This window comes from Taurulus bubalis (assembly GCF_910589615.1).
Source record: "Taurulus bubalis genome assembly, chromosome: 19".
NCBI lineage: Eukaryota > Metazoa > Chordata > Actinopteri > Perciformes > Cottidae > Taurulus > Taurulus bubalis.
Window position 1 is genome coordinate 13,346,876 of NC_136607.1, and position 19,175 is coordinate 13,366,050.

General features: G+C 40.0%; 1 protein-coding gene across 1 annotated transcript in view; it reads left to right on the forward strand.

Annotated features, from left to right (window-relative positions):
- Positions 1–1,723: 1,723 nt before the first annotated feature.
- rgs3a (regulator of G protein signaling 3a) overlaps positions 1,724–19,175 on the forward strand; it is a gene marked incomplete at its 5' end in the record, with an annotated part of 114,304 nt that continues 96,852 nt past the window's right edge. Inside the window, 7 exons of the mRNA XM_079235599.1 lie at positions 1,724–1,802; positions 8,950–9,000; positions 10,745–10,803; positions 10,903–10,997; positions 11,393–11,452; positions 13,665–13,725; positions 17,042–17,132. Coding sequence (XP_079091725.1) covers positions 1,724–1,802; positions 8,950–9,000; positions 10,745–10,803; positions 10,903–10,997; positions 11,393–11,452; positions 13,665–13,725; positions 17,042–17,132 — 496 coding nt within the window. The remainder of the gene's footprint in view (positions 1,803–8,949; positions 9,001–10,744; positions 10,804–10,902; positions 10,998–11,392; positions 11,453–13,664; positions 13,726–17,041; positions 17,133–19,175) is intronic.

Genomic DNA, 19,175 nt, shown 5'->3' on the forward strand with positions numbered 1-19,175 from the left:
TTAATAAAATAATAATATGGTTGATGTTAATTTGATTTTCATGATCAAAGTAAATGGTGAACATCTATATTTTCCTCTGGAAATCCTTGGAAACTGTGGAGACATTGTGAAGTTAACCGGGGGCTCTCACATGCTATTTATACTCTTGTCTAACATTTGTCAATGACTGCAAATCCATCTGACAGCTGCCAAGTACAGTTGTAAACAGCACAGTGAATGATGCTATATTGTCTTTGCTAAACCAGCCAGCCCAGAGAAAACCAGGAAACTGCTCTATTATAAACGGCAGCAGTGTTCCTGTAACAATATAGTTTGACCTCAAATTCAAAGCCATCTGTCACCAGTAGGTGGCTCATCAGTAGCAACAAACAACGAGCGGATTAAATAGAATTAATCAAAAATAATCAGATGAACCCTGTAAAACAGGCTTTTTTGGGTACTGATTAATTAAATTAGGATTTTTGTTATGCTCAATGGGTGGAAGACCATAAATAACCTAATGATGATGCTGTCTTTTACAAGCCACGTTTAGTCGACTTTTAGGGCTGACGGACTCTTTGGTAAATAAGAAAAGCTGTAGAGTGACAATATCAGTGATACAGTTTACTTATCAAAGGATAATGGTTGAACTTTTGTGCATATTTAATGAATATATGTATGATGAAATACTCTATATCTGTTCTCATATCTTTTGTGTCGCTTTAAATGTTGAATTCAAGCAATTATTGTGATCTTTCTCTGACTGCCGTCCACGGGCGTTTTCCAGAATTTGAGGACATTTGGGGCTTAGCCTGGACCTCTGTAGAGGAGTCTGGGGGATTCTCTCCTGGGAATTCTTTTTTTTTTTACACTCAGGCACCTTATTTATATCTGATGTTCATGTCTTAGTCATTGAAAAAATGAAGTGTGCACTGTTTACCTCTCCATCATCTGCTGCTCTCTATACATACTACACTACCTCATGTCTGGCTGCGTCTTTCTCTTTCCACTGGGTCTTAAAAAAAGTTTTCATCTATAGTTAAATGAGTCGTTCACCGTTTCATTTTGAAGCTACGACGTAACATAAAGTAATGTTACGAATAATTTGGTCCGTAAAATACAATTAAGTGGCACCTACAATCACGATTAAGAGAAATGTAGCCTACTTCATTTTATAAATCATTACATATGCTCACTTCTTTACCTACCCTTAATTCTCTACAGAAAGATTGGTTTGTTCTTTTTCCCCTGGACCTGTAAGTCTGCCATTGTTCTCTACTTTTCCTGCTGTGAGTAACTCAGCGCTGATGACTGTCAGACCCCCGCACACACACAGTTGGTTTAGTAACCAGCATTTACTTTGACAGTCTCACGCTATCACGCTTTTACACATATAACGATTTTTCTTAATCTTCAGAGGTTTACATTTGAAATAATATTTGGGGCTACAATCAAAGCATTTGGAGCTTAAGCCCCCGTAAAATGACGTTGCGACACCACTGCCGCAACAGGATGCTTGGAAAGCAAAACAGTTGAAGCCTGTAATTGTCAGCTTTAGTAACAGGTCACATCCTACTGCTGGCTGACACAAAACACAAAGATATAGCAGTTTTTTCAACTCAAAAATCTGTCTTTAACTTACACACACACACACACACACACAACAAGCATCACATTTCGTTTCTTCTCTTCTGTAGTTGCTGAAACCGTCTCGTCGAGTGGCAGCTAGCATGCTCTCTCCAAGATGACCTGTCTCAGAGTTTACCTGCGGAAGCCTCCTGCCAGCATACCTGAGACATCGTCCTTCCTCCTCAGTACCCATGGTGAGGTTTATTCCTGTTAATTTTTAGTTGAGAAAAATAAACCAGTAGTTTCTATTATGTGATAGTCAAGCGTTTTTTGGCACGAATCCATAACGACTTCAACCAAAAAAGTACAAAAGAGTGTCTGTTTGTCTTAATCCATATTTGTAACAGTAAAGGAATGTGTCCAAGTTGTATAAAGGATTGTAGCACAGACACGCGATCCTGCAGTGTGTCTAACGTGAGAAGCGTATTACTCGCAGCAACAAGTGGGCTCGGATGTATCAACAAGTCCTTTGGTCCGCTCACCTATCTGGTGACAACCTGAATCATTTATAGAGGTTGTTAGCCAAACTGGAGGAGGGTGCACCTGCACTCTTTATTGTAAGACTAACGCCATAATCATCCATCATCCAGTATCTACCTTTCCACATAATTGAAAATGGATAACGTATAACGGCTGCGTGTGGGGGTGTATGGCTTTTGTATTTATATGCCTGGGATGTATGTGTGAATGGGTCTGAGGGGAACTTGTCTCTGCATCAAAGGAATGATTGCTTTAATGTGCAAGAGAATCGCTGATATTTCAAATGGATGGAGGATAATAGGTTATGTCTATTTTTAGTTTACTAAGGGAGATGAACCTTAGAGCTTGCCCTTTTGAAGCACTGGCCTAGAGAAGGAACCCATATAATTGTGCATCAACAGCTGTCTCCCTCACTTCCAAAAGCCTCGTTTACAAGTTCTCCCCTTTAGCTGCGGGGACTTCTCAACATATCCCATTACTGTGTTGAAATAGAAAACAGGGGTTTATAGAGTGTTGCCCAAGAGTGATTTGCTGCATTGGCGACACGTAGATCTGACCCATATGGCACACGTTAGCCTTTGCTTGGACACCTGTCTTCCCTCTCATATTGGCACCACAGTCATATTAGCCTCTGCAGTCTGTGGACCACTCTGAATGATTTGTAGCATCTCTGTGTGGACCATTTCCACAAGCCCGGCTCTGGCATCCCATCTAAAACGATAAAGGTAATACCTTGTAGAGCTGGGCGGTATGGCCAAAAATTCATATCACGTTATTTTGTAAGATTCTGGCGGTTTCACTGTATTTTTTTCCGAGTAAAAACAATAATTCATTGACGCTGAAAAGAAAAGCTGTTCTCCGCTCGTTGTTCACAGCTGTTTGTACGTTGGAACATAGAGGGTGTTAGGAAGCTAAACAAGGAGGCACTTAGGACCCAGGGGATTGGAGGCACTTAGGACCCAGGGGACTTAGGACCCAGAGGACTCTTCTTTTTTTATGTAGCGACGGAGTTTCTTGTTGAGATAATGAGTGAGCTGTAAGCTGCAGTTCGGCGGTGTAATTTTATTAATGTACAATTAGTGTTACAAATTGTTTAGGTATCACAAACTGTTGTGTCATGGTGTTTTACCCTGTTAAAGAGCGTTAGTTGTGGATTATTAATTGTTGTTATAAATGACGTTACGGCTATCACCGGTATATGAAAAATCATCCGGTATACCGGACAGCCCTAAATTACCTTGATTTCTGATATGTGGCGTCATCATGTTATGCACGATCCCCCCGCTTGGGGACTCACTGAGTTTATTCTAATAGCGTGCCCTTTCAGAAATGGGTCAAACTTTGCCATAAGCTTGAATTCTTCCAGAAAGCCCCTGTTGTTTGGTGGAGTGTGTCTGTGGTCACCCTCAGGGATTTTTTTGCTGCCAAAGAGTGAATTACAGTCACCAACCTCGTCAGGAACTCATGTTTTCACTTCCTCATGGGCATTTTTCTCTTCTCTTCACTTTTCCCCTCTACAAATGTAACCTGTAGTTTTCTTTTAATGAAACGGTTTGAAGTGCTTTGTTACATGTTCACGTTTAGATTCTTTGAAATCAGTTTTTTTATTTCCTTCACTCACAATTTAATAATTTAGTTTACATAATGATATGTTGGAGCAGAAGACATCATTGATGTATTGTACATGTACAGGTGTTTGCAACCTCTGCCACACTTTTCCACCCATTAATCTAGTCACTTAAGACCATTCTGTAACACATTAAACCAATCAACAATATAGACAAATTAAAAAAGGTTTACAGACACACATGCATGTTTTCTGTTGCCTGATAGTAGCAGAAATTGGCCCAATTTGAAGCGAGGAAATTTAAAGTAACTTATCAGGTTTTGATGTGAAACTACTGACTGGAGTGGTTTGAGCTAAGTTTCTTCTTTTGTGCCTTTTGCTGCCTTTTGTTTGACTGCCAAGCCCACACTGTAGAGTTGATTACTGCACCAGTGAATGGAGTTTGAGGCAATGCCTGAGTCAGACAGAGAAAAGTTATAGATGAAGGGTTGAAGGGGAGAAAAGAGAGGAATGGGAGATAAGACACTGGGGAATAGATAGATAAACACTGCAAGAAGACCGGCAGGCTTAGAGATACATTTTGTTTGAAAGGGATATTAATCAGAGACCAACCTCATTTACTGTACTGTATTCTTACGCTTCTTTTTAGTCTGAATTCATGAGGAATATTTATGAATGTTCCAAACCAGAAATCAGAACCAGATCTCAAATTTGTAATGAAGACTAGAGATGCTTCGAGAGGAAATGACATGAGAAAGAGGGTAAATCTGGCCTCTTTAAATGTTATCAAAAGAGCAAATATCATTTGGTTGTAATGATCCCAAAACCTTTTCTCCATTTCACATCTTCAGACTGAACAATGTTCGATCCAAAAAGGATGATTGTCAAGTTTGCAAATCTAGTTGAGTGACATCAAACATACAATTGGACAATGCTGATTTCAAATGCAGGGTTTGTGAATCTCCAAGATGTTATTTTTACATGCTTATTACTGATTTTGCAGGGTGTTTTGTCATTCTCAGTACCTCTCTTCTTTCTTTGTATTAGATGACTTACTGTATGTGTTAGTCTTACCAATTTATTTTCGACAGGTTTTCCATTCCCAAGTACTACTAGCTCAACTATTCTTCTGCTTGACTTACCCTCACTTAACCCTGCTGTTGCTGTGTATATATCCTTAATTTACCAACAAAAAAAGGTTGTGTCAATGTTTAATGCATTTTGTGATCACCTTATTTGTTTTTTCATGCCATATTATTTGCCGCCCATGGAGCAATTGTCTCTCTTCCTCTTGAATGGATAAGTCTGCCAAGGACTGTGTGTAATTGATGCAAGTTTCTTGTTGTCATGATTACAGTGCACAGAGCCTTTCCGATTATGAAATGTTAAACACAGGCCCAAGGCCTTTTAGAAACATGAAATGTGGAGTCTTCCAGATCCTGAATTCACCCAGAACCTTCTCCTTGAAGCAATCAAACAATGCTCTACTGTTTTGGCTGTCATATGCACTATATGGGTATCTGACATGAAGGTGTCTCATGGATTCAGTGTGGACACAATCATTTTTTATCTCCTCCTCCGATTAGGTAATGACCTCCATCTCATGGAGAAAGGTGAGTGTTGGGAAGTTATATAACCAGCCCATTAAAAATAAATTCAGCGAGGGAGAATGAGAGGACACCTTGTATATCTCTCATCTAATCTTCTCTTTGTTCCCCCTTGGATCAAATGGGATGAATTGGTGCGCGCGCCAAATGAAAACTTTGAATCCTATCCATAGCAGTTTCCCAACTTCTCAAAATTTCTCCTGTTCTCACAGAAAATGTGACAGAACACGGAATACTTTAGTTGTCACATAAAGACCAACAGGGTCCCTTGGTTTGGCCTTATTGGACGCTGGTGGGGCACAGGGTTTCAAAATAATGTGACAAAGAAGCAGGAAAGCCTATTGAAGCAGAAAGAGAGGGAGTGGGAAGTACAGGATAATGAAGATACACACACAGAAACACAACATAACCTTCAACGGCCTTTTTATCCAATTCTTTGGTATTTTTATTGAACATTTATTTTGCAATTCCATTCAGCACATTTTTTGAAAATATTAAAAGACTATTCATTCCATTCCTCAATTGTGGCTTTGTGTGTGAAAATAAATGCAAGGACACCATACAAAAGAAGAAGACATGACTTCTTTAACAACCTCGGGTTGTTATCAGCAACATCACTGAAGCCTCAGAGGTACATGGCAGTGTAGCATCGTCTCGAGTGACAGCAACACTGACAAGGTCCCTGTTGCAATGTCAAAATGGATGCTGCTGTTTTTTATGTTTGGACGTAGAAAACCAATAACAGATATTGAGGTTCATCCTTGATATCTGACACATGGCTGGATCACAACATATATAATGTATAATGCTGTTCGTCTTTGCTGGTCCATGGCACATAACTCAGTACTTTGGTCAAAGGTTGGGGATATTATATATATATATACAAAAAATTGCTGACTCAGCCATACTCATGTCCTGTTACTGGGCAGGCAAAAGCACTTCATGGTCTAATTGTGCAGGAATATGAACAGAGGCAGGTTCAACAGGGGAGAAGTCAGATGGACAGTGACCCTCGTCAACATCAATGTGAGTGCCTTGCATCCCTTTTTAAGGGCTCTAGGCTTTAAAAATAATAATGTTCAGCTTTATGATTAGCTGTGATTTTACATTACATGTGAATGCTAGAAAACAAGTTTCTTTCCTTTGTAGTCAGAGTAATACATATTTTCTTATACTCAATAGTTGAGTTTATCCTTTTTCAGAATTCTTTCTTCTAGTTTTCTGTCTTCCAGTATAATCTATTTTGCCTCTCCGGTACTTTTTTTTTTTTTTTTTTACTGCTCCCATAAAATTTCCCATTCTAGACATTTCATTATGCTGCATTATTTTAATTATAGACTCTTATGGACGTTCTCTCTAACGTTTGTAAGGCTGGCATCTCCCTCAAACCAAAAGCTTGTTTCTTCTTGACCTTCCTTCACCTGCACAAGCCAGGCATTTAAAATTCATTCCTGCTCTAAATTATGCCATGCACAACAACGCATCTGCTGCAGGGCACCTCTGCCACATTCAGTGTGTGAATTCAGTGAGAATTTCTGGAGAGGCAATGGTTGGGAAGTGGACTTTTGCTTACGATCCTTAATATATTGGTAACAATATAGCTATAAGTCAAGTCAATATTATTCATGTAGTCCAAAATCACAAATTACACATTTGGCTCAGAGGGCAAACTCATCAGTCTTTACAGATTCTTTACGTAACTCCAAGAATCCTCAATATTTTTTAAATTTCTCGTGGCAGCTGAACTTTACTCCTTGATGGAAATGTCTCTGATGAGAGTAGATTGAGAAGTCACGCGTAAATCCTAGTGATTTATTCAGAGGTAGAGCATGTCAGAGCCCTGTGCACAGTAGTCGTGTATCCATACTGTACGTGTGCTGGAGTGTATTTGCATGTGGTTGTGTGTCGTGGGGGTGTTTTCAGTTTTGCATGTATTGACACCACAGTGCTGCCTTCTCTGCCGTGCCCCATTAATTCACTCTTACTCACAAGTTTTGATCTCTGCTTCCAAAATGTCTGTGTTCAACTCTTACAGGTCATTTGCTCTCTAAAAAGACAGATCTCTTCCCTTTTGTGCCTCCTTACTCTTCACTCCTTCCTCTGCCAAAAGCCTTTGCAATGTTTATCTTCCATTGTTAACACCCCACAAATCCTAATATTTACGCCAAGGCAATTATGTTTTTCTTTCTTTTTGTCAGCTGTTAGAGATAAGGCTAATGTATTCATCTATTGGAGCAATGTATTGACTGTACGTTCAGTGTTTCACCTGCAGTGTTTTAAGAACGAAGGAAATACCATTATAGAATCAATAAAACCCCACTCTTGCTGCTTGTTAACTGCAAACATGAATACCTTTTAAACACTTAAACAATGTTGTAAGCATGTTGTGTTCACTTAAACAAGGTGAATTTCCCAGCAGTGCAGGACAAGAAGCCGGAAAGAATTTGACTAAATTTGACTCGACAGTTTAGTACAGTCAAATAGCACTTTGCACATTTGTCTTGCATTTTTTGGGCCATGTAATACTAAAAGTGAAAGGAATATCCCCGATATTAGTGCATTGCTATTCTATTGGTGCTGAAGAGCAGAAGTAGTGTTTGTGAAAATAAAAAGCTATTTCCAAAATGCAAAACCAGAAATAGCAATAATAAAAATGTATGATGGTTTGTCAGTCTACCACCTTGTTTAATTATGGATTACAATGGTTTACAATTAATCAGATCAGCCTTTACTGATCTATCTTCTGCGCAAAATGCACTGTATGTTATAATTGTCTGTTGTTTTCCTCCAGCCTGGGACCTACAGTAGTCTGTATTCACTTGCATCGTCTCAGTAGCTGTCCTGAAACAGTTTTGCCAGTTTACATTTACCGTCATCCATTTGGTTTGTCTTCGAACTGCAGTTTGATACATATTGTGTTTGATATTTTTCAGACTACATCATAACTACCGTAAGGTTCAGAGGCACCAGGAAGATATCCGTGTTCTCACTTTGTTCTTCTGTGCTGGCCAGCAGCACACAGCCGTGCCAAGTTCAGTGTGGGAACGACAAACATCCCTTGTACCCAAGCTCTGAAGTGCCAGCAGCGTTATCACACAACGAGGCTCCCACATTTTAGCTTTAGACTGCGCTCTTATGAGCAGGATTCATTTAGAATAGCACACAACCAATGTTAGCAGTGGCCATGTCAACATGGCTAACAAGTCTCCTAGAGCCGTTAGCAGCGCTAAGGAGACTCAGAGCAAAGGAGAGAAAGAGGGAAACAGGCAGACAACTTGTGAGTGAGGGAGAGAAGAATTGACAGATGATAGACAGTGAACAAACACACACACGCACACGCACACACACACACACACACACACACAGATTTAGTAGACGTATAGCTCGCTGCACAAACGCTGCTTGAACTTCGAGGCTGCATGAACTTTTTCGGTTGCACTTTGAAAGCTGTTCGCTCATGCTTCCTCTGCTGCCAGTTTTCTAATATCGTTGGTATTTTGTTGTTTATGTTTTTGAAAGTGAGACGAAATGTAGTCAGAAGTCACTGCAGCCAAGAAATAGTCCAGCACAAAACCACCCGTAAAATCAATCTTTGTCAGATAATCGTCTCGAGCCATTTAATGTAAACCATTACGTTCAACAGATACTTGTCACCCCGTCATACCTTCCTTCTCTCTTGTTCAATAGGTCAGCTGAAGCTGTCAATCATCCAGGAGCATGAAGTACTTGTTGTTAGCGGTAAGTTCCTTTCAAGGTTGTTTATAAAGAGAGAGAGAAACACTGTGTACCCTGTTTATTTGAATGAAGTACAACATATTGAATATGGCACAGTGCAGCTCACCTGTCAAATCATGACAGCCGGCCATTAATGAGAAAAGAATTTTTTATACACATACATGCTCCTACTTTTGTTTGTGATTCTCCATCTCCTCTCCCAGGTCTTTTGTGCCCCTGTCATTTCTCTGAATGAAGGGCCATTTACTCATCAGATGCCAAACTGGATGTTTTTTTGTTTGTTTTTTCTGATTACACAATTCGGTATAAAAAAAACAACAACTATGTCCTCAAAATGACTATGAAATATGTATTTTTTCAGAACAGGGAGGCTGTTTTTGTATGTAAAACCAATAACCATTGAACTATTCATGAGTCATCTATGTTTTGACACCATAAATAAAGCTTTATCATAGACTTGGAGTCAAAGTGCACTTAAAGCTTAGTGTGTATATTGCATGCAGTTTCTGCAATTGTACATTTATGTTATTGAAGAAGAGTCTGAGATCTATACAAAATTGGAATTATATCTCTATATTTTGGTTTTATTTTGAAATATCCTGAGACCAAAAACGTTGGACTTTATAATGCCTCACGGCTCTTAGTTCAGTGTGGGAAGCTTGTAAAGCCCTGTCATGTATTCTCATTTTCCCGAAGTAAACACTACAAGGATGGAATCTCATTTGATGCTGTGCTTTGGCTCAGGATAAAGTGCCCACAGTAAAATAGCTTTTCTGTCAAGGATGAAGCCAGAGAAAAAGTGCATCAAATGCTGACTTACTCACACAACTTGAGCAGCTATTTCTATAAAGTATGTTGATTTCCCTTTTGGGTTCTCAGTCATTGGAAATACTTAATGGCTTCTTACAAATCATTTTCACTCATTGTTATTTCAGCAGTCAGACATCCTCTTACTCTTCCTGCACATACCTCAATCTAGAAACAAAACTATGGCTGAGTTCATGTTAATCAGGCAAGCTGTCACATTCTGCCTCTCTGTCGCTCCCTGCAGCCACCGGCTTCCTCAAACCCATCCACTGCTCTTCTCTTCCTGTCCACCTGATGCCCTCTGACTTTTTCTCCTGTCTCTAGTCACCAAACTCACACATCCATCTACTCCCTCTGGCCCTGCAATGACCCATTTTACCTCCAGTCCCAGTCACCTGGCCTTCTCTGCTCACCTGTTCCCACTTTCTTCATCAGACCTGCAGTTATTGAACAAGCCACTTTCCACTCATCCCTTGCCAGTTTGTCAAAGTTGCAATGTTCTTTTCTTGCTTTGTGTTTCTGCTTTTGTTATTAGAACCTGAACCTGGATCTGCCCACTTTTATTGGGACAGTATTAATATCATTAAACTCTGCCTGCATTTCTTGAGTCGTGACACAAATAATATTAGTCATGGCAGCCCATTTTCCCCTCAACTAAAGCAGCTTGCCTAGTGAATATGCCAAATTTGGTTCACAATTTTACACCATCTGGACTCATAACACATTGTCGACATGAGCAGACCCGAGTGTGTTTGTGAAGCGATAGTGAGACCATTCAGATGTATTGCAGACCACAAATAATCTGAGCCACACTAAGCTTTACGTGGAGCAGAGCCTTGGTGACATTTTGACCCACCACCTGAATATGATATGTGCTAATACATAATGAATGTAACTACAAAGTCATAATGTATTCAGTTCTATTTGTATGTGTTTGCAGTTTTGGAGGCTAGGGGCATTGTGGGGGAGTGCCAGGGGTCATGTGACTTTTATGTGAAGGTATGTTCAACTGTAAGCAATTATAAAAAATATCTTTGGGGAACTGTGACAAAACAAGTGGAGACTAGATTGTGTGTACTTTTTTTCTGTCCTCCTCAGATCGGCATGTGCCCAAATGGTGATCCTAGTGACAGACAGAAGACTCAGATGGTTCCTCACTGCAGGAACCCCATCTTCTTACAAACCTTTTACTTGTAAGCAATCAATTTATACATTCATTAAAAATGTAGTCCAATGTTGCAAGCTGTTTCAAAATTTGTTAAAAATGAATATAGTTTGGTGTAGTTTAATTTAAGTCTTGACAGTTGAGTACTTAGTGAAAGGCAGCTTTGTGGAGCTCAGATTTCCTGAAGCCTCCCCAATATCACCTCCTATCACGTTATCTGAAGAACAGATAACTGGATGTGACGAATATGTAATAAATGCATGTTTACCGTTGCTTTATATATAAACGGGTTTTGACTCTCGGTTGTGGGCTTTTCAAGTTTTGCTGACACAGAACAAATGTTTGTGCAAAGATTCAGTTGTTAGCTAGCCACAGATATACTCTCAAGTGCGTGAAAATAGATGTTTGTTCCCTTGTTTTCAGTAAGGCGGAGCTTCATAAGAGACTGCTCTTCACAATGTGGAACGCTGACTCCACAACAAGGTACCTGCTGCGAATGTTGATGATGTTTTCATAATGAAGAAAATTCTTTTCCATTTCAACTCTTATTTTAAATGTTAAAATTGAAGAAGCTGTCACATGCTGAAGCGGCCCACAAGAGCAGTACAACAGCATTTTATAATTGATGCTGCTGCATGCTTCTCTGGGTTTGACTGTGTGTGTGTGTGTGTGTGTGTGTGTGTATGCGCGTTTCTTTGTGTGGCTGTTTCTGAATCTGGCAGAGTGAATGTGTTACTCTCGCCTGCCTGCCTCACCAGACTTAAGCTGAAACAGGGTCATTGCTGGGATGGGGGACATATGGTTGAATGAGTCACAAATGTTTTGTGCTGCGTTGTATTGAGAGGACAGATGATGAAAAGCAAAGCTATGTGCTAGAAATACTGACGGACACTATTTTAGACATGATTTAATGGTTCAAAGCTCTGTGCCCTGAACATAGAACACCGTGGTCCCCTTTATTTTCTTTTAATGATTCTTGCTGTTTTCAGTTGTATAAAAACAAAACATCATATGCAGCATGATTAGAAAGGACGTATACAGATGTGAAGTATACAGGGAGAGGCTTACGTGAGTGGTTGAGTTAAGATCATGGAATAAATTTAAAGTTAAAGACCTTTTTGGGACAGTTTCTGGGACACAGATTAAGAGTGATTTACTCATCTTTGGTAAGCAATTAAGCCTTGTTCACCAAAAATGTTCTTTGGTATTAAATGGGAAAAGCCAGGAGGAATTAATGTTTTCAATAGTAATTCACCTTTGGAATATTTTCCTGCAAAAGTATGCCTGTTTGTTATGAATATTATTGTGTCCCTTTATAATGCAGATAAGATTCCATGTGTAGCTTTCCCAATAACTTGATTTATTGAAAGCAGTGGGTACTCTTTCCTTCTTCTGCCAATAGCTATAATAATAACTATGAACTACAACATTAAAGAGGTAGACTCTTACATGCTCCCATTTTCTTTGTACAGAACCTCTCAGAACCAATGCCATGGTGCATTCACATGTATTTAGCACTCTACTTAAAATCCCAACAGAGCCTTTTCACACATAACCATGGATTCTTAAAATGTTCTGTCACACAATTGTAGTCTTCTTCAATCAGCCAGGGAAGCATCGGTTAAGCACTAGCAGTCTGTCACCTCAGATGAACAGCAGTGACCTGAGCAACTCTATTGACAGCTTTGTTGTGGAGTTGCTCAAGGAAATTGAGATCACGACCTTTTGAGTAAATCCAATCTCGTACACCGAAGGACAGAACATTCCTAACATGAACCAGAATTCACATTATTGCACATCTAATAACGGATTTGGATGAGGTTGTGGTTTTGAGTGAAATGTCTCAATAACAATTGGTTGGAAATCTGGTACATTCATGTCCCCCTCAGGACACATTTGTAATACTTTGGTGGTTCTTAACTTTTAATCCAGCATCCTATCATGCTAATATACAATGTGAATATGCAAACCATTGCTTAACATCAGCATGTTAACTTTGCCATTGGAAACCATTAGCGTGCTGTAATTCAAAGCACCACTTGGCCACAGCTTCACAGAGGCACGAGCTGGAAGTTCTGGTCGAGCGAACTGAGTAGGAAACATTTCAGGTGTTCATTTGTGCTGACAGTGAGTTTGCCCTGAAAACAACAGCTGCATAAGTCCTGTCCAGCTGGGAGGTTGTCGAGAACTGTTTTTCTCATCTATGCATAATTAAACATCACAACCCCCTTGGCACAGACTCCCATAACTCTGCTCTTACTCTGATAATATATTATGATATATATATCAGTATGTTGACACGTTCATAAGATATATTGCACAAGTATCACGTTTTACTCCTTTAAACTTTGTATTATAGTTTTGTCTTCCTTCGTTATGTTATGCCACTAACAGCAGCTATTTCACCCAGGGGTCCAACCTTCTTTAATTAAGTCGGTCATCGGTATGGTAATGAGGGACAATTTTATGTTTGACAAAATTTGACACTCAGATGAAAAACACTATAAACCCATCACATTGATTTGTTTGTATTTGTAGTGTGGTCTGTGGGATTTAACTCTTTTGGAGGATAAAGAAAACACATTTAAGATGTCAGACCTGAGTTAGAAGACACATCGGCTTTACTTCGGGGTATCAATTGATTTTTTTATCCTACTTATTCATTCTTTGTGTGCCTCTCTCTCTGTATCAACAGGATGAGTGAGCTGCTGGGTTGCATGAGCTTTGGTGTGCACTCCCTTATGGATCCAGACAAGGTAAATTTAAACACAGAGATTAGGAGCATAAAGACATTCTGTCAACGATATACACAGCTCCCTTTCAACTTTCACTTGTTCTGCGTGTGTGTGTGTGTGTGTGTGTGTGTGTGTGTGTGTGTGTGTGTGTGTGTGTGTGTGTGTGTGTGTGTGTGTGTGTGTGTGTGTGTCCATCCATCCATCCATCCATCCATCCATCCATTAGACCATGAATCTAAGAGTTTAGTTCAGTGTGAATGAATTCCAGTGAACTCGATAGTTGAGAGGAAACACTTTGGGGTTACGAGTGTTACAGTGCAGCATCGATGCCTCCAGTCACTGGAGTAAAACACAGTTTGAGTCACTCTCTCTGCTGAAATGTTCTGGGACACACATACATTCCTTATTTGAATGTCTTTCTTTTACTGAACTGAGGTTGTAATTTAAAATAATTATAGTACAAGTGCAAAAATGCAGTATGTTGATCAGATGATGTTGCACATTGAGAATTTTGGACATTTTTTTATTTATTTTATTTTGAACACTGTATACTGTAAATCTTTCCATGAAGGAAATGTATTACATGTGGGAATTATGAATATGTAGTGCATCTTACTAGAACATTTTATCTGGGGAGACCTTTGATATCACTGACAAATCCCTCTTTGTATTTTTCAATGACAAGAGAAGAAAGCCCAAAGTCGCTTCATTTTGTCAGCCTGTGTTTGAGCTGTCAAAAACACAGCACGTCCTGTTCTCATCACACATACTGCATGTTTTATAACTGGACCTCTGTGCTTGGCTTGTTGAAGTGACCATTGAATACTCCCAAATGCTAAAACAAGAGTATGAGTCTACGGCTATTTTAGAGCACTTGCCAAATGTACTTGTCATTTACATTATTTAGTCAAAAAATAAATGATTGGTCAAATAGACATTTTGACCTGATGGTGGAGCTAGATTAAACGTTAAGGGATCATCAAAGTTATTATGATAAATCCAGAGGTGGACGTGGAAGTCTGAACAAAATTTCCTCCAATAGTTGTCAAGATGTTTCAGTCAGGAACAAAGTGGTGGACAGACTGACAGCTCATTACCATTAGGCATTGCCATCCCTAGACACAAAAAGGGTGACATCACTTCCTCCCACACACCTACATCATAATATAGAAGAACACAGCCCGTAGTCTTTCCTCCCAAACTGTTCCAGGTGATAGCAGACGAATGTGAGGTCCAAGAGTTCAGCGCTGCTCCTCGGCTTAGAATAGGTTCTCCTCCACGTACAGTTTATCCCCATAGCTGCTTTTTATAGTTCTTTCCTGTCACAATTTAATTATTAACTCCAATTTATCCAAAGCTTTTTCCATTGCCTTTCCATATGTGTACATTTTCTTCTTGCAGTCTGCCACATATTCACAACTTTAAACAAAGAAAGACATGTTTTAGTGGTTAGTGCAGTAACGACTGCAAATGTTTAGTATGTAATGCCCCAGCACTTGATTATTTATGTGTTATTACATCATTTTGCATGCATCTGTGTATTACAGGCCACATTTGGGATTTAGAGTGGTTACAGCACAGTTGAGAAAACCTCTCCAATTGTCTGTTTCTGTACTTGCCAGTTATTGCACTCATCAGCCCTTTATCAATGGAGCATTCTGCCCCAAGAACCCTACAATTAGGTTTTTTTGTGAAGTAGAGAATAGGAATGTCTTGGTTCAAAACACATGATATCCTGGGGTTCAAATCAGAAAAAAAGAAGCTAAGTACAGTAAAAAAAAACAACATCTCTGCTTCTGGTGTTAAAATCATCGTTTTGACTATTTGACCTATAAGCTTTCAGGATTTCTTGTACTTTTTTTCTCAGGCTGGCTGAGAAATTAAGATACAACTCTTAATTTGGTGTTTAGAAATAAAATGAGGAAAAACAAACACGAACACAGCTGCAAATTGTTCTCTCTTCCCACAGTAAGTGTTTTTTGTAGTTTCAATTAGCGTCAACGTCAGTGATGAAAACAAACAACGAAAAGAAGTTAGTTTAGTCTCATGTCTTCCGTCCTCTATTTATCTCAATTAATATTTAATTTGCTTAGTATGCTAACGAGGGGAGATTTAGCTTAGAGTCACATGGAGTTATTTCTGTCCACCACATCTGGTCTTATTTTCTGTTGTGTTTTTCATTCAGCCCTTCTTTCAAACCCACCCCTTTCTGTCCAATGTGTTATTTCAGAAGCGTTGGAGCTTTCTGGTTATTTTTGTTACCTACTCTGCTTGCGTGTCACATCTTGTCATTTGTTTGCATCCTTTTGTCACTTTGTGCTTTTTACTTCTCTCTCATCTCCTGCTTTCTCTTTTAATCTCTCTCATCTGTCTCCCTCCTGATTTACATCTCTCCCCCCCCTGTCACATGTGCAGAGTAATATTGAACGATGGCGTAAATCTATCCCTGACTTTCAGGACATATGCCCTCCCCTCCCCCATCTTCTATACAAGTCTCCCACTCGTCCTCCCCCTTGTTCCACAGCCCGCAGAAATCTGTCCACTCAGATAAGATGCTTTTAAAACGGAGATTATTGTCACTGTCCATGGCATCACATTATGTAGTACAAAAGAGGAGGCTTGCTCTGTGTGTGTGTGTGTGTGTGTGTGTGTGTGTGTGTGTGTGTGTGTGTGTGTGTGTGTGTACACAGAGTAAAATAACGACAGAGCTTAAAACAGGGTTTCCTGTTCGCAAGACCGTACCCAAACATCAGGATAAAAAAATCAGACCCCAATCTACATGACTTTATGTAACACACGTACAGTACAGTAGTTGCGAATACACACATATGCATGCACACACACACACACACACACACACACACACACACACACACACACACACACACACACACACACACACACACACACACACCATCTGGCTCACAGGGCAGAAGTGCAGAAGTGAAGGCATCAGCTGCTGGAATAAGCTAAAGCATTGTGAGTGGTGAGTGTGTGTATGTTCAGTGTTTGCAGCCCTGGAGGAGCAAGCAAATTAAGTGTGTATGTGCTTGCATCATTGTGTGTGTGTGTGTGTGTGTGTGTGTGTGTGTGTGTGTGTGTGTGTGTGTGTGTGTGTGTGTGTGTGTGTGTTTCTTTCTGTACATGTTTATGCTCACATAAAGAATTTAATTTTAGATATAGCTCTCATTAATTTGAATCCCTAAGCTGGAAGTCAGGCACACTCGTGCATGCACTTGACACACACACACACACACACACACACACACACACACACACACACACACACACACACACACACACACACACACACTCACTCTTTGTGTGTGTGCTGTAGGAGGTTCAAGGATGGTACTACCTACTTGGGGAAGAGCTAGGGAAGAAGAAGCACCTTAAAGTGCCCACACAACACAACTACAACTCCACTGGTAAGTTAACTTAATCATTATCAATGAATCGGATGGGAACCCTGACTTAAGTTGAACTTAATTAAATGTGTCTGCTGTAATGAATATGCAAATATGTGAAGTATTGAAAGTTGTCATCAAATGCTCGGTAAGATTATAACCTATATAATATATATCCTTTGAAAGCAGGATGAACATAAACATAATAGTGAACATAATGGTGTCCACAATATTGCATTAAAATGGAAAAGGACATGCTAGTAGTCTAATGGCAAATCAGCAATTTGTGAGGGTCAAACATGAAAAAAGTCAACTTTCCATATACATACTGTCACATGTTTGTGTGTGCCAGTCCTAAGTCTTTATCAGTCTTTGGGTCTGGAGGTGGGGCGACTGGAAGCGAGGGATTAGGAGAGGAAAAGAGAGAGGGATTGGGAGAGCGAATGAGGGAAAGACAGAGTGGTGGGGAAGGAGGGGTCTGGACGAAACCCTGACGCGTCACAGTTGCCAGAGAGAAAGAGAGCGAGACGGAGCTCTATCATACCGTTTGCTGTTGGAGTGGATCTCCCTTCACACACAGACACACACACACACACACACCCAACTCACACACACACACACACACTCACTCACTCAGACACACACACACACACACACACACACACACACACACACACACACACACACACACACACACACACACACACACACACACACACATACACAAACACACACACACACAAACACACACACACAGTTGTTTGGAAATCTATTTTTTCTTCTCTCCACCTTCGAGTGCTCCTTCTCTTACTACTTATGTTTGCTCTCACTCGTAGTTTCACGTTGGTGGAGGTGGTGGTGGTGTTTGTGTGTTGGAGTTTTGCTACTCTGTGCCAGCCATGAGGGCAGCCTAGACTAGGTGAGTACTGTGTTTGTGTTATCATACTTGACTGTACTCACTGCACATGAGTGTGTTTTGGAAGATGCATAATGCAAAATAGCAAATTTACAACATGAAGTGGATGGTTTTCTTTTGCGAATGCTGTTTGAACATGTGACTCTTTTTTTATGTCTGTTGCACTCTCTACCTCCGTTTCTTCACTGTTTCACCTGTCTTTATTCCTTGTATTGCTCATGTCTTCTTCCTTATCTTCTTCCATCTTTGTTTCTTTTCTTTATTGCTGATATTCATTTTCATCTCTTTATTACACTCTGCGTGTGCTGTTAATCTCTCAATTTCAAGCAGAATATTTCCCAGTTGCTTTCAGTGGAAGACCCCTTCAGGAGTTTCCCAATTCCGTAGATTACTTACAGCACGACCCCAACTTTTTGAACACATCTATGCACAAACCGTTCACATCAGCACACAGTGACACGCACATCTTTTTTTTTTATACCCTTCCCATTCCCAGTACCACTAACTTTCCTTTGCTTATTCACATAGTTCCATTCTGGGTTATGAGAATGACAATTATATCATGAGACGTGAGCTTACCCATTCCAGTTTACACCGCTTGGCTGAACTAGGCTAATCTGCTTCATGCAACTTTAAAATTAGTTTTATGCTTCTGTGGATGGAAGTGGAACAGGGGTATCAGATTGGACTCAAGACTCAGCCAGCAGGAAACCATTACAAGGCTCGCATGAGGGGATGCTGACTTACACTTGAGGGTTAAACAGGCGCTGGGGGCTGACAGGCTTTTAAAACTATAACACAAGTGTAGTAATTGTAGTCACAGTTGCTGAGAAAGTGGATTTTATGGCAAGAAATTAAAAAACAAACCAAAAAAACAGTATGCTTAATTGTTTTAATGGATGTAAAAAATGTTCAGCTTTCCCAATGGAAATACTGCCCCACTACTGTCTCATCTGATCCATGCGTGTGTGTGAGAGATGGGGGTTCATACTCATGCATGCACTGTTGCCAGCTGGCAGAATGTAGGCCATGGAGGCACTGCTGCACCATGAAACGCAATGACCAAAATCCCATTCATTACGATACAACTGTGTGTGTGTGTGTGTGTGTGTGTGTGTGTGTGTGTGTCTCTCTCTCCCTATATGTCT